At 39.4% G+C, this 17,384-nt stretch overlaps 1 protein-coding gene across 1 annotated transcript in view; it reads right to left on the bottom strand.

Annotated features, from left to right (window-relative positions):
• Pkhd1 (PKHD1 ciliary IPT domain containing fibrocystin/polyductin) overlaps positions 1-17,384 on the bottom strand; it is a 419,145-nt gene that overhangs the window by 192,410 nt on the left and 209,351 nt on the right. Inside the window, exons 46-47 of the mRNA XM_075978902.1 lie at positions 12,763-12,895; positions 10,267-10,513 (exon numbers count right to left, since the gene is read on the bottom strand). Coding sequence (XP_075835017.1) covers positions 10,267-10,513; positions 12,763-12,895 — 380 coding nt within the window. The remainder of the gene's footprint in view (positions 1-10,266; positions 10,514-12,762; positions 12,896-17,384) is intronic.

The raw sequence follows: 17,384 nt of genomic DNA, 5'->3' as shown, positions 1-17,384 counted from the left end.
AGAAACTTATAATTGTGAGCTGCCATATGTATGCTGAGGATTGAATCCAGGTCCTCTGGAAGCACAGCCAGTGCTCTTAATCACTGAGACATCTCTCTAGCCCCAGGAATGATTCTTTTTAATTAAGTGATATGATTCATTAGAATACTAATGTATTTATTGATAAAACTTCCAAACGAGCATAACAATTTATCATCCTAGTTGCTTAACAGGAATGTAATTCAGTGGCCATATACTGTATAGAACTGTTGGATGTATAGTGCCCACAAAGGATTTGTTAGGCCATCAAACAATACCAGTGGGAACAAGCACTAATTCCTTCATTGTTTAGCATTAGTTGGGATTTTCTGAGGGTCCATATCTCTACATATTAAGAAAAACACTGCATTGAACTCTAAATATTATCAAATCTAAACAACTGAGAAACAAAACCTCTATAATTATATATTTCCTAATCCAGATATATAATAGCTGGCCATAATGTTGCCACAAGCAACTTCTAGCTATTTATACTTGCTGCTGCATGCACAGTTTTTATTGCACAAAACAGAGCAAAATCAAAATTTTGAGCAGTACCAACAAATCTTGGTGACATGCCTTTCCATGAGCATCCTTCAAAACCATTCTCAGCTCAAAACACCCCCCTACATTAGCCTACCTGCCAACCTCTCACCAGCCACTATACACTGACATTTTACACAATTAGTTGTTTTTCCATTGTCTGTGTTTGTGAGAAAGGGGGAAAGGGAAGGAGAGAAAGAATAAGAAAGTGCCTTCAAAACATTGGAGTATTCTGCCTTCTGAGAAAGGCTACAACAAACGAAAAGAAAGGGAAGAGTACAACATCAGTCTTCCACAAACTTTCAAGAAATCTCACGCCGTCATATTCCATGGTTGTAGAGAGTCAGAACGTTTTCTATAATCAGCCTTGTGTTGCTGAAGAGTATGGCCCACTAACTGTCCTCCATGAATTCAACTACATCTTTCTATCTTCGTGTAAACTTAGCAAAGGTAAAACTTACTATAGAGGAACCTGAGTGATGGCTCCATAGTTCCTCAAAGGTACCCTGTGCTTTTTGCAACTGATTCCACTCTTTCCATGTTAACATGCTACCTGTCACTTATTCCATTTTAATCTGTGAGGAATGATGCTCCTTTACCGGCCATGCTACTTGGGTGACACTGTATACACTGTGTTCTCTCTTGTCCATGCCTTATGAATCTAGTTACAAAGCCTTCTTCAAAAAGAATGCATCCTTAGAATGATGCAACTAGGAGGTTATTGAAAAATAATTGTGCTTAGATAGGCTAAGATCTATGTTCTCTCTTATGTCTAGATACCTGATACTGGGCTTAGCTCACTGGTAAACAGCAGCTTCTTGGCCTTTCTCGAAACATCAAGTTCAGCATCTTCAAATAAACCAAATGCAGCTCTGGTCATCATGTAATCATGCAAATGCCACAAATCAAGTCTTTTTATTCTGGAATGTTAGTTGATAAACATTTCACTAAATTCAGTGATTGCATAGTAGTATTATTTGTGTGCCTCGGTTTGGGGTTCATTGTGATTGTTAAATAATGTCCTGTTCTATTTGTGCAATCTCTGTTGCCAAGACAGGATAATAAATCTTAAAATCATTCTGTCTCACAGGGTGCTTCGTTAAAGGACTGAATGATACCATTAGTGATGCTTTGCCTATTTATCCCTAGGAAGGAGAGTTAGGTGATTATTAGACAAAAAGCTAGGCCAAAATTTCCATTTGAACTCTTCTTAACTTTTGCATTCATGGAGGCAGGGGGTGCCTCATACTTTGAACACTAACACATTAAGAGCAGTTGCAAAGGTAAAAACTGAACGCAAGCACGACAGGAGAGGGTATTAAGCAGGATCTAAGAATCAAGGTGATCAACAAGAACATTAACCTTTCCTTTCCCAGAAGGAGGAAGGGAGAATCAGAGGACACAGTGAACCAAAGATTCAGTTACAAGTGACTCAGATTCTGTGCCCTCCAGGGGATGTTACTGGATTAGGATATTACCATGTGATTATTGGAAATCATTTCCCTTTCTTCAGATATTTGTTACATTTGAGCATGGCTAATTGCTTTACTAGGTGCATTTTCTCATAAATATAAAACCCTATATCACTCTTTTCCATTATAGAATGCCTACGTGTAGTTTTCTGAATAACAGCTGCCACATAGACTTTTTAAAGGTGGGGCTCATTGAGCACCTGTTGTATGTTTGACAATGACCATCTGAAACAAATTCCATTATGCTCATTTTACCAATGTGAGAAATGAAGTAAGAACATGTTAAGGGACTTGTTGTAAGGAATGCACACAGGACCCTGAGAAGCTGGGATTCTCAGCTGCTTCTGCATCCTCCCATTTCTCAAGGCTAATGCTGTATTCAGGCATCTGTCCTCACCACACTTGATGTGGAACCTACAAAGCTCGGTAAGATCAGGTAACCAGCCTACAATTTTCAAACGCTTACTTACCCCTATCCATTCACTAAATAGAATGCAAAATCAGAGTCTGATGTGTTCATGTCTAAACAAACTGAAGATTGTTGAAGGCTATAAGTGTCTTGAGACCAACAAGTGAAAACAAATGTGTTTCCCAGTTGACAATTGTGAGGCTTAAATTCTTTTCCCCTCCCTCATTGCACTCTCCCCTCCCACAATAAAGTCTCTACATCACCAGGGAAAGAAAGCATTTGCAGAGGTTGCCAACAGATTGGGGGACAGGGGTGGGGTGCAATGAAGAAAAGAATTAGCTGTTAAAATATATACTCTAATTAACTGATAGCCCCAGGATAACAAAACACTATAAGACACCATGAAAGGGCACTAAGGGTTATATAATTTCTAAAACTTTGGAGATAAGGATTAAAGCTAGCATTTTAATCCCTTGATCTTCTGAAGAAAAAGTAAACATCATGGAGACCTCATAAACATGGACATAAACCATGAAAAATAATAGGATGAGAAGAACATTTGGAGGTGACAAGTTTTTTTTTAATTTATATAAAACTAATTTAAGTCAATGTGTGTTCAGTGTTGTATTAGCACCAAAAGACACACAACAAACAAAACTACACAGTTACCCTCCTTAACATCTGCAAAGGAAGGCAGCTTATAAAACAGCGCAGGAATTATGAGTATTGATCAGAGGAAGTCGAAAGAGAGAGCACACAGCAGGGATAACAGAGTGCACAAGATGCTAGGGGAAACTCATCAGAGAAAATCACCTCCATGCTGAGCTCATGGAAGCTGAACCTTATGAACAGAAACAGGCAAAGAAGTAAACATAGGACAGAGAGCTGGGGAAATGGGGTGATGCCAAGGCCTTATTCAGGTAGCATATATAAAGAGCTGGAGTGGTTTTGCCTCAGGAAGCTCTTGAAAGCACATTTTAAGTGAGGGAAAGAAAGGGAAAACCAAGTCTATTCAGATTAGGGCATCACCAAGTGGCAAGCAAAGAAGGGTCTGTTAGCACAAAACTAAAAGATAAATAAAGCTGGACTAGAGCAGGCAATAGCCAAAGGAAAAGACACAACATGGATCTCTCTAGAAACGAACCTCTATAAGCAGGTCAGACTGGAAAAATCCCAGGTATAGAGAAGGTAGGGGAATTGCTGAGACTTTGAGGCCAACCTGGGCTAATTTGAGATCAGGAGTTGATTCCTCCATTTTTTTCTCACTCTGATTAAAATTGTTATGACTTTTCAAATGTTTGTGAGTGTGTTTCCAAATTAATTATAGTATCTTTTGCTAGTTCCATAAAAAATATCTTGAAACTTTAAATGGAGGTTATGTTGAGTCTGTAGGAATGGGAGATATTTTCCTCTTCTTCATTGTCTTTTGTCAGTGTCTTAATGTTTTCACTGCAGAGGTCCTTCACTTTTTTAGTTAGATATATTTCTAGGTATTTTTTTATAGTTATTGTGAATGAGATTTTTTTTCTTGATTTCTTCCTTAGAAAGTTTGTTATCTTATATCCAGTACTGAAAGTTTTTTTCAGGTCTATGAGTTCACTACCAGAGTCTATAGTGATGTTTCAGGAGAGGCTCAAGCCATTTGCTAACAGGGATACTTTTAGGGTTGCTTTTTCCTGTTTGTGTAACTTTTATTGTTTCTCTTGTCCAATTTCTCTAGCTAAGACTTTCACCATTATTCTAAAAAAAATCTCATTATTATTTCAGAAAATTTGTTTTCAGCATATTTACTATAATGTTGGCTAAAAGTCTGTCATGTGTATTATGTTGAAATATTCTTCTATTTCATCATGAAGAGGTAGTGAACTTGCCATAGGCTTTTTCTGCATGGATTTTTGATGATCATGTGATTTCTGTCCTTACTTCTTCAACAGAGAGTTCTACTCAACCTGGTTATTCAAATACAGGAAAATGAAACTAAATCCACACATCTGGTGCAACACAAACACACACAAAATATTCAAACTAAGTTACACAAAATTTAAAAGATTTTGCACAGCAACAACAACAACAAAGAAAGGACGGAAGAGAAAAGGGAAAGAAAAATCAGTGAAGCAACGATACAACCTGTAATGGGGGAACAAACAAAAGCTTGCTAACTAGAGTGCAGACAAGGCATTAATATTTAGAATATGCAAAGATTTTTTAAAATACCAGGAAAAGAAAAGAAAGCAAATCAATTAATAAATAAGTATAACAACTAATTAAAAAGACAGTTTTCTGGAAAAAAAATACTAATGGCTAATGAAAAATTGGAATGTATTCAACATCCTCAGTCACCAGGCATATGCCTAAAGTTAAAACCACCTTGACATTATATCTTACGGTAATCAGAAAGACTATTATCAAGGTAGCAAACAAGAGCAAGTGTAGGTGATTTGTGAAGAAAACCCTTCACTCACTCCTGTGGGAACGTCAAATTGGTATGGCCACTATGAAAACCACTGTGGAGGTGCCTCACAAAAACAAAGCTATAATACCATATGATCTACTTATGCCACTTCTCGGTAGAGACCTAAAGGATTATGAGTCACCATTCCAGAGACACTTTCATGTCCATGCTCATGGATATAGTAGCCATATTTGCTAAGAAACTGCATCAACCTCGATGCCCATCTAATGACAAATGAGTAAATAAAATGTAGACCATACAATGGTATTTCATTCAGCAGTCAGAAAAAAAATAAAATCATGGTATTCTCAGGAAAATGGATGGAACAAGGAATTATTTTGGTAAATGAAGTAAGACTGACTTAGAACAACACCCATAAGATTCATCACACACACGGAATCTAATTTTAAACCTATGTGTGCATTTGCATGGTATGTGTCCACAAGTTCTTATCTCATATGCACATTGTAAATTAAAACTCTCTCTCTTTTTCTCTCTCTCATCTCTGTGTGTGTATCTATCTTTTATGAAACTAGCAATGGAACCAAGAAATCAGAGATAAAACTCCTAAAATGGGTGAAAGAGAAAAGAAAGATAATGAAATAGTTGTGACCTGAAAACCAAGGGGGTGGGTTGTGGTTTGATAATGACCCCTCAAAGGAGTGTGTATTTTAATGTTTGGTCCACAATTGATGGAATGATTTGTTAAGGATTACGAGCTGTGGCCTTGCTGGAGGAGGTGTGTCACTGGGGGTGGGCTTTGAGGTTTCAAAAGCCCAGGCCTTCCCGAGTAAACGTCTCTTCCTCATGCTTATGGATCAAGGTGTAAGCTCTTAGCTACTGCTCTGGTACCATGCCTGCTTGCCTGCTGCCATGCTTCCTGTCTTGATGGCCACAGACTCTAACCCTCTGAAACTGTAAGTCACAAGTAAATTCTGTCTTCTATAAATTGCCCTGCTCACAGTGTCTTATCACAGCAATAGAACACTAACTAAGACAGGGTGAGTACTTGAAGTGATGAAGGGGATCAACACGAGGGTAGGCTGGTGTCAGAGTTAGGGATAGGTAGGGGTAATGAATGAAAGCAAAACATAAGTAAACACATATATGGAAATATTGTAATAATCCATTCTATTGTGTGCTAACATTAAAAACACTTTTTAAACAGAAGGAGGATAAGAAATAAAAAGGTAGGAAGGAACGAATGAGGAAGGGAGGGGAGAAAGTAAGAGAGGGGAGAGGGAGGGAGAGGAAAAGGGGGAGAAGGAACCTGGTAGTCAACTAATGGGACAAAATAGGTTTTAAAAAAAAACAGATAACTTGTGTGTTTGGTTAAGACCAGCATTTATCTTGGTGTGGTCTTAGGCACCCATGGAGGAGCAATTCTGTGGAGTAAAGACTAGTCCAAGCAATCACACTGAGTTTGAAATGGATGTAAAATACACAAGCGGAATTACTGAGAGCTGCGTAGTAGAGGTAAAAGCAACCCACAAATACCAGTCACAGATCTTTCTCATTTGAAATTTTGTAGTAGACACTTTTATTTAAAAAGTAAAAAAGGAGCACTAAAAGTAAATCTGATCATAGAGTATCTCAATGTGCCCTAAATCGCACTTCAACATCACTAGCAACCGCAAGTTGTTGAAGCTTGTCACATTATCTTTTCATAACATCCTAGAAATATGATGTCTAATTTATCCTTAGAGCACATCACAATTTATACTAGCCATATTTCATATGTTCAGTAACCACTTGTGTTAACATATCAGCCAATGAAGATTGAAATGCGGTAGAGCAGTTGAACTTGAAGAAACATTGGGGAATTATCACTGAATGTGAAAATAACTCAGATGACTTGGGAAGCACATATGTTTTTGAAGGAAAAGGAAGGTTCACAGATTCTCTAAAGACAACTTCATTTAAAGGACAGAGAAAGGAGTGGATGAATTCAAGAAAACTGTGTTTTCCAGACACAAAATGGTAAATGTACATATGAACTCACAGAGACTATGATAGCATGAGCAATATCTGTGTAAATTCAAGCCAGACAGGATGCCATCAAGGAAGAGAGGAAGGGGACATCAGTCCCACCACTAGCTTAGGAGCTATTGGCAATTGATTAATGCAAGGGAAAGCCAGGTTTCTTCAATGGGGTGGTATCTAGCATATCAATCACATGCTAAGAAAGGCTCCAATCCCCAGGAGTAGAAGGTCAGCATAAACAGAACTCAATAGGAAGCAAGAAAGATTTTGAGGAAGTTGGGAGGAGGGGGTGAAAATGATCAAAACAAACTGTATAAAATTCTTAATGAAAACCTTTAAAAGAAGGTCTAAATCAATAAAAATATTAAAAAGATCTAAAAGCATACATGCACACATGCACACAAACCCACACTATTGACAACACTGTACATGTAATTATACATAAAAGCAGAGGAAAATATTCATGTCAATCTGGAGATTGGAATAAAAGAGGGATATAAGAGTCAAGATGGCTCTGTGGGTAAACATGCCAGCCACCAAGTGCGAAAATCTAAGTCCAATTCCACAAACTTACACGGTAGGCCCTTCTCCTCTCACTTTCATACGTGCTATGGCATGCACACTCATCCTCCTCCACACACAATAAATAAATAGAAATGGAATTAAAAATTTTTAAAAGAAAACTCCCACAACTCTGGGGCCTTTCATCACTAGGGAAAGTGTTGCTGACATAATAGTCTAGGATAAGGTCCTGTATTGAGATCATCATCCTGGGTTCCTAGAAAAACGTTGCTAGAATCAGGAGCTTGGGAATAAACCCTTCCCACGATACCAGCGATGTAGGAATCACCATGAAGATGAAGCATGTTGTTACTTAACAAATAATAAATATGACTCTGCCTTGTACAAGGCGGCCATTTGTTCTTCACTTGGACACTAAGTATTATGACCAATTTTAAATATTTACTTGCTTTTGTCAAGCAAACTGTTGGTGTTGAGTCTGGGAAAGTTCTAGCACAGATGTGGGCTCCAGTCAGTGCAAGGAAGACAGTGAGTGACAGGATTCTAAGATCACTCACATCAAACAAAGAACTTAGGGACATTGAGTGAAAAGGAGATAGAGATGGGGTCTAACAAAAGAAATTACCCCAAGTATTGGATGTTAGCAAACGGGAGGAGAGTGGAGCTTTGTTTGTGCAGCTATATAGAGCCTTGCTCTCTGCCCTTTGGGGACTGCTTGCTGAGAGAAGGGGAAAACAGCTGAAAGTAAAGACGGCAGCTCTTGCCCCAGGGTAAATAGCACAACAAATTAATCCTTTCTCCATGAAACACAACAAACTTTGGATCTAAGCTGAATTCAAATTGCTCATTAGCACTGACATGTTCCTAATGAGGTTCTAATGCTCTGGGACAAAGATCAAGCCACTGAGCAGAAAGAGGGAGGGGCGAGAGCCTGGAGTGGAGAATTAGAAGGACCTGGGAGCGGGACTGCCCAAAGGTTCCTTTGCATCACTTAGGCTTTCTCGGGGTGTCTGAGGTCTGGGGTCCGGACTGAAGGTCTGAAGAGTTTCCCATTGATGCCGTGTGAGAGCCTACAGACTGCCTTGAACTGCCTGGCTTCACAGCTCATATAATCTAACAGTCTTCTGGGGGGGCGGGGCACAAGGGCCATAACACCACCAGGAGCATGCTGAGGTTTCCCTAGGACTGATTTGTGACAGCTGAGCATTTGTGCCTAGACCTGTGAGTTCACTTGACATTTTGAAATAGAAGTCTGGGTAGAGAAGCAATGAATCTTCTTGGATGTTGTGTACTAAAGAGGTTTCCAGGGCATGGAGTTTTGTATTTTAAAACTAGGGAGGAGGTGCATTAAGATCAAACAAGGTCACTATTTCACCTTACCATGAGTCTTTGGGGCATGTTTGAAAATAACAGACTAGGATGAGCATGACCTGTCTCTGCAGCAAAAGGCTGCACAGCCCCAAAGATTTCCAAGAACAGATGCTGGGACAAGCCTGATGATTAGCAGAGCCTTCTTCACAATGCCTACTACCACTACACACACACACACACACACACACAAACACACACACGAGATCACCTAAGCAAACCTGAAAGAAAGCCGTTTTAGAAGGAGTTTGACAGATTCATATAGATAAAATCATGCATGTACATGATGTCCCTGTTCACTACACAAACTTCTTATTATCATGTAGGGAAAAAAATCATATAAGAATAAAAACACTAACTTTCATAGATTCCCCAAACATGCCTTCAAGTCGTGTTTTTGTGAAAGCATACTGATAATAATGATAATTAATATCAGGCTACATTCCTGAGAATAAAGAAAGCAACTTATTCTCAGCACAAGAAAATCTGATAATGCAAATATCCCCCTCTATCACTCTTATGCTACTCAGTGGGATTTGGGGTCCTTTCGCAGCAGAGAGAATAATGAATACTTTGGAAAGCAGAGAGAGAAAATATTTGGACTATTCAAAGGTACCTCTAATTTTAAGCCTTCCAAAAGAAAATGAGAAAATGGACTTTTCTATGCAGTCAGTATGCAGCTAGTACAACCCTGGATTCTTCGACTCTCCCCCCTCTAGAGAACACCGGTTCAAGTAAGTTGCCAGTGTGGTCTGACCGAATTACTTGGCTTAATATTCATGGAGTTGGGACACTTAAAGTGAGGAAATAAGTGTGGCTAAATATATACAATGCATTTGAAATAGGTAAAAGGGAGAGCCCCAGACACTCCACTATCATTACCTGGAAATTAAAGAGAGCAGAAGCAATCCTATTATGCATTATAAACAGCCCAGCTGCTGACTTAATGGTAGTTTGAGTAGCATAACCAAGGAGTCCTTGCTCCAATATTAATAGGAAAGGTATTGTACGGATCCAATAGTTCATGAAATTAACAAGGAAAATGAACTAGACGGAAGCAACCTGGCACGTAAGAGAAGGCATCCGCAATTACTCCCCTGAAGCACACTGAGCACTTAAAAAGAGCTTGGGGAAAGTGCATGTATATAAATGAGGATGGCATTATTGGAATTTTTAAAATAGTATTTTCCATTTAAATAAATTTCAAATATTTTGTTGGTCATGAGTCTTTTAAAGAAGAAGCTGTTGACTGAAAATGTCAATAAGCGGTCATGGGCTATAACATCTGACCTCAAGGTATTGACAGCTGCTATTTGAGTCAGCCTAAAACGGCCAGAGATTCATGGTTTCACAGTGGTCAACATTAGTCCCACTTCACTTTTAGAGAAATAAAAGCTTCAACTCATCAGAAAACAATTTCCCTTCAATAAGCTTAGGCCTGACTGAGTGGTATGTGTATGCCCATTGACAAGCTAAGAAGTATAGTTAATGCTACTTACAAACGAATAGACATACGATGGAGGACAACACTTTCCCCACAAATGCTCCCAGGGACAATATGACTGAAGCTTGCATTGACCAAGCATGTATCAGAGAGGGTCTCCATAGAAGGAAGAATGTGACTTCCATTTTTCCCAGACAGGGACCCATCCAAGTCTTTCAAAACTGCTGCGTGAGGAAATGGAAATGCTACTAAATTTGGAGAGTTTTCAAACTTTAATTCTCTGGTCTTCACAGTAAATCCACCTACAAAATAGAAGACAGACTGTTATACATGACATGAATCTGTTATTACAGAACTAAATTCACAAGGTTTCTATCAGTACTTTATCTGGAATGTTCTATAATTTCATAATTCATTCAGTCATCCATGAAAGAAAAAAAACACAAATATTCTCCTCTTCTATCAGGATACATGTGCTAGAGATATTGGGGGCCAAGAACTGCATGGCCAGCCACTATTCAGTTTATCCTGTGGGGCAGTTATTTTGTTTTAGAGGTTATTTTACTCTCCAAGAAACATTTGACATTCTTTTGAGTTATTATTGTCTGTCACAACTGTCACATTGGTGGCGCTACTGACAACTGGGGAGAATAGGAAAGAGATGCTGTTAAGTTCCCTACAGTGAGTAGAATTTTTTAGATAACAAAAGAATAGCCTCAGATATCAACCATACCATGGAGGGAGGGCTCTTCTATTAAGAAATAGAAACAACAAACATTGGTTCTCTGAAGACCAAAGGTGTTACATTCTAATCTCTCAAGCATTAGTTCTCTGAAGACCAAAGGTGTTACACTCTAATATCTCAATCTTTTGGCTTCCATTCCTCTACCATAGCCTCACCTCATCAATGATACCTCAAACTGTGAGGTTTATACCTTAAGTTTCTTATTACATTCACTTTCAAAACCAATATTCTATTAACCATTAGTATAAATGGTCTTAAGAACACATTTTTTAAGTACTAGTTCAAGCCACACTTCTCAGCTCATTCTCTCATGTCACGATCATTGCCAGTCCATCTACCTAGGAACATGTTTATACCATACATCCTTATCACTGAAGGAGAAAAGCACACAATGCTCAAGACATACATCACATACTGTAGGGTTATGCACATTATAAACTACAGAAAAAAAAATGAGAACAAGATGCTCACAGATGTAACATTTTTGCTCTGCTTATCAGTGGATTACATGCAGTGAAGCAAGCCATGTGTGAAAAACTTTTTAATTCCATATTTGTAATGCATAACACTTACTAACACCCTCACCTCTATAATTTTCTTATGTTGGACATGTGTTTCATTTCCCAAGAAAACCTGATCTATAAGATCTCTAAGATTCTGCCTCTGTTATTTGTAGTACTTGGAAATCATGCTTTCCTGTTGCAGTTTTCTCTTCAACCTTTGATGCCCAAGAGAGTCACTTCTCCAGGGCACACCCATCCCTGGTCCTTCACTGACTGTGTTCAATTCACCAAGACTATACTCTCATCACCCTTTGGAAATTAGGTTCTCAGACACTCATTTTTGAACAAGTATGTGTTTTTCCTGATTGAACCCTCTAGATCCGTATGTAGATCCAATAACAGACAAGTTTTTAAATAAATGAAAAGTTCATTCACCCAACATCACCCAGTGACAAGAGCTTCTTTTTTCGGTGTCCAATGAATGAAATAAAATCATCAGGGAATTGGAGAACTATGAGCTGAAGGGCACTTTAATATACCTATGACGATCTCACAGTCTTAAACTAAAATTTCCCTATCTTTGCCTACACAGGGGTAAAATAGTAAAGTGGAGACTGGCTGATTATTCATTTAATTAAAAAAACAAACAATTATCTAAATTGGTGATTCAAACCACAAGAGCATATTTACTTGAATTACTTGCTTTGGCTGTTTACAACGATCAGATCAACTAAATTGTTCTCTGCCTCTTTCCACCTTGGACTACGAGTCCTCCAAGGAGTTATTTCTCACCACTCTGTGTAGCAGTTGACAAGTTAGCAAGAGTTGCCTGTCTTTCTTTGTACACATCACAGCCCAAGTTGCTGAAAACTTTAAGTACCCTCGTTCTGGATCTTTCAGCAATGGTGTGTGTGCAAACCTGTATAAGTCCATGTGCCCATCACCCATCTAACGTCATTTATTCATCTCACCAACAAAAGTTCTCACTGGGCAACAGTCTCTCTTCCATGTACCAGTTTAAAAGCAGGCACTAGCCAAGAGAGATGTCTCCATTTCATGAAGCTCTGAGTCCAGATGAGACATGACAGAATGTCATGGTCACTGAAATATGCAGAGGACAAGGACAACAGATGACATGCAGGGAGCACCTAGCCTCCCGGATTCCTTTGAGGAACGTAACAGTTTGTGTTGATATAATCTTGCAACTGAAAGCAATATTGACTCATCAAAGCCTCTGCCACTGTTTGTCAGACTCATCTGATGCTGCTCTTATTTACCATCTGTCCTGTCTGCTCAAACTTACCCTGTCCTTGGGAACAGCCAGAACAGGTTCTGATGGCCACACAGTTCAGATCAAAATTAACAAAAGTTGTATTAGAAACCGTCAGTTCCCATCTTTTGGGCGTTTTAATCCCAGCTGACATACACAGACTTCCCTACAATTTTTTTCAAAACAGAAAGATAAACAGAGAAACAAAGTAAGACTAACAGTCATATGAGATGTAGTTGTAATCACAAGTAAAAAATAATTAAAATGAGAAAACTGAAAGCTACATGGTGAAATTATTGAAACATCAAAACACTTGTTACTAATAGATATGAAATAACATATCTAGAAAACAGAAACCATATACCTAAAAAATAAAAATACAGAAATTCCAATCAAGGAAAAAAGTAAAACATTTCTTTAAAGTGCAAGAGATGCATGGTAAGTAGCCACATTTGAAAATGTCTAACAGGTAAAATAGGGAAGTAGAATTAAAATAAAATACATCAAGTAGAATTTTAGATTTTTTTAAAAAAAATATCAGTTTCAAGTAGCTATGAAAACTACTACAGCTCATGTATTGATCAGGGAATATGAAATGGAGTAGCTACAAGGGAAGCCACTTAGCAGCTTCTCATCATGCCTCATATGGAACAGCCACTCAATTGAGAAGGAACGGTCATACAAAAATCATTCATAAATGCTTATACCAAATGGTTCATTATCACAAGACCTGGAAAACAATTCAAATGGTTTTCAACAAATGAAAGAACAAAAGAACTATGTTTCATTGGTGCAGCAGTATATAATTCATAAGCAATAAGAAATAAAATCCTAGTAAAAATAACAAGTTGAATGAATACCTGAAAACATTTGGCACCAAAAGAAACCAATCCCAAAATGTTGCCTGCCATATGATCTCACTTATGTAATTATTGAGCAAGACCCCTTCCCAACAGAGAGCAGATTAGTAGTGGCTCAGCATTAGTCGTCAGCAGAGGATGTGGTTAGAGAGACGAAGCCCAGGGCAGCTGAGGTTGAGACAACTCTTCTGTATATTGATTATGGTAGTTGTGGCGACACAAATTTATACATGTGTTGAAATGTAGAAAAACACATCAAAAAGGTTAGCTTCTTTACAGATAATATAGAAAAGGAATCTTGTTTAAATATCCAAAATGACACAACTCTTTCTAGATTTTCCCACAAAAACTTCCTCAGCAAATCCATTCACCTAAGCTATTGGCTCTGAATTTTTCCATTGTTAAAAGTCGTTGCACAATTGAGAACCGTTTCTTTTTCAAAAATCTGCAATAGGAAAAAAACGGCAACCAATATAAACAAACAAGGGAAATAAATAAAATCTTGGTGTAAGTAAAGTTAGTATACAAGTCCAAGGAAAATGAAAACAGTGTAATTAATATGATTCTATTCCTAATAAAGTAAGTGTTGAAAACATCACAAATGTACAAAGAGACAGTACTAATGAAGGGGGCAAGAAGCAAGCAAAAGTTCTCCAGACAGAAGTGACTGTCTACCGGTTGCTGGGTGTGATCACACTGCCTGCACCAGGTGAATTATCAACCCATCCTGGGCATGGAAAATATAAAAATAGAAAACTGTTGATTGACCAAGCTGGGGAGTTGTATTCAGGATCAGGGATGAAGGAATCTTAAAGAAATGACGGCATGAAAAGATAGGAAAATGGGAATGGAAGGAAGTTGAAAGCTATAAGAAACACGGGGTGTGGTAGCAAAAGAGGATGGGTAATGGGGAGTGGAGAAGACAGATGAGTAAGAACAAAGTGTGCTGATGTGTCTACACAGATGTCATGACAAAATGCTGCTTTGTACTTTAGCTTAAACAATTAATTTATAAAGGAAAATGCCTGGTGGGGAAATGTCTGAAAGGACAGTCAAAGTGGGTGATCTGTTACCAGACGCCAGACCACTGCAGAGGACAGGGAAGCACACACACTGGACGTCCCTGTTACCAGACACCAGACCACTGCACTGCAGAGGACAGGGAAGCACACACACTGGACGTCCCTGTTACCAGACACCAGACCACTGCACTGCAGAGGACAGGGAAGCACACACACTGGACGTCCCTGTTACCAGACCATTGCAGAGGACAGGGAAGCACACACACTGGACGTCCCTGTTACCAGACCACTGCAGAGGACAGGGAAGCACACACACTGGACGTCCCTGTTACCAGACACCAGACCACTGCAGAGGACAGGGAAGCACACACACTGGACGTCCCTGTTACCAGACCACTGCAGAGGACAGGGAAGCACACACACTGGACGTCCCTGTTACCAGACCATTGCAGAGGACAGGGAAGCACACACACTGGACGTCCCTGTTACCAGACCATTGCAGAGGACAGGGAAGCACACACACTGGACGTCCCTGTTACTAGACCACTGCAGAGGACAGGGAAGCACACACACTGGACGTCCCTGTTACCAGACACCAGACCACTGCAGAGGACAGGGAAGCACACACACTGGACGTCCCTGTTACCAGACCACTGTACAGCAGAGGACAGGGAAGCACACACACTGGACGTCCCTGTTACCAGACCATTGCAGAGGACAGGGAAGCACACACACTGGACGTCCCTGTTACCAGACCATTGCAGAGGACAGGGAAGCACACACACTGGACGTCCCTGTTACCAGACCACTGCAGAGGACAGGGAAGCACACACACTGGACGTCCCTGTTACCAGACACCAGACCACTGCAGAGGACGGGGAAGCACACACACTGGACGTCCCTGTTACCAGATGCCAGACCACTGCAGAGGACAGGGAAGCACACACACTGGACGTCCCTGTTACCAGACCACTGCAGAGGACAGGGAAGCACACACACTGGACGTCCCTGTTACCAGACACCAGACCACTGCAGAGGACAGGGAAGCACACACACTGGACGTCCCTGTTACCAGACACCAGACCACTGCAGAGGACAGGGAAGCACACACACTGGACGTCCCTGTTACCAGACCATTGCAGAGGATGGAGAACCACACACACTGGAAGGCCCTAGAGCTCTGAATAAAAGGACTAGCTCTTGAAAAGCATCTGCTTTTTGGTGAATGGCTCAGAGGAAGAGCACTTTTAAACCTGAGTTTTTCTCACAGAAGGAGTAAGATGGATTACATGAGCTCAGAGTATAAGTTTTCAAACACCAAGAGTCTATACAGATTTTTTCAAATGAGGAAAACAAGGTAGAAAATGGTTAGAAACTGTCAAATACCAACAATTCCTGTTGGAAATTCAATAAACAGAATTTGATCATGAGAAAATATTTGGTACAGTCAGAAAATGGAATAATCCACAATGACTGGAGTAAATTACTACAGCACGAGAAGACAGACAAAGCTCATGGACATATTATTGTGCCAAAGAAACCCAGGAACAATAATGTGCTCTGTGACTGTGTTATATCAAATAATGAGAAGGAAAAAAAATCAATTCATATCACCAGGAGTCTGAATCATGGTTCCCCTTTAGCTGAGGATACTTGTGTTTAAATCTGGGGGAAAGGGAAGCCAGTACAAGGAAAATGGGTAGTGCTTCTTATTAGGGTGGTATATGGTTGGTTTGCTTTATTAAGAAAAACACATTGTGATCATTATTGTTATATACAGACATATGTGTGTGTGAGTGAGTACAATCTGCTGAATCTCTCTCTCTTTTTTTTTTTTTTTTGCTGGCTTTGTGTATTTGGTTTCAGGACTGACCACGATGTACTGGATAACCAATAAGGGGGCTCATCCCTGGGAGAGGCTAATTCTTTCTCCAGCAATTGTTAGTAGGCTGTGTCCAATCAGGGAAAAGAGAATATCAGTTTGAGAGCTGGAGGGTATATAGGAGGGATTGAAGGGAGAAAAGGAAAGGGGAAGCTGATGTAATTCTACTTTAATTAAAACTTTACTGACAAAATACATTGTGTACTTTTCTCTGTAAATATTTTCGTATAAAATTTACTTTCAAAGGTAGAACCAATAGAGCGTAAAAAAAGCAGAGGATAAAAGGATAAGTAAAGAAAGAAGGTAAACAAAACCTCATCCCTAGCTGAGAAGCTTCTGGCCACTGAGGATTGCCAGAAAGGGGAGAGAGTTTCCTTCAGGGCTGTAGCCCCTGAGAAGCTACCCATGTTCCAGAGGATGGTCCTATGTCCTTCACTTGCAGGTATCACTAAGTGGACTCGGTGGATTATCTTTTAGAAAAATTACATGACAATGAGAGTAAATAGTGGGGCAGATAAAGGAGAAGATGGAGTGGAAGGAATGAAGGAGTCGACTTGATCATACCCTGTTATATGCATGACTGAAGATCTTGAGCAATAAGAAAAGAAGAAAAAGATTGAAGTTAAAAAATTGAAGTCTGGAATTGCTGAGGTATAGTTTAGCATCGTTAATGTAATTACAGCATCATCACAACCAGCAGGCATGTTAAAAATTTAATCCCAATAGCTAGAATGTCAAAACATAATGAGTATGTGAGAAATGAGAAAAATATCTTTGAAAAGATGCAACGCAAGACAATACAAATCAAGTTAGAAAAATGGGGGAAATGAAAACAAAAATAATGATTAAAACTGAAAGCACAAAACAAGACAGTAGAAAATGCAAATGCGT

Source organism: Microtus pennsylvanicus, chromosome 7, assembly GCF_037038515.1.
Source record: "Microtus pennsylvanicus isolate mMicPen1 chromosome 7, mMicPen1.hap1, whole genome shotgun sequence".
Classification (NCBI taxonomy): domain Eukaryota; kingdom Metazoa; phylum Chordata; class Mammalia; order Rodentia; family Cricetidae; genus Microtus; species Microtus pennsylvanicus.
Note: the sequence above shows the minus strand (reverse complement) of the source record. Positions and strands in the feature narration are given on the sequence as shown.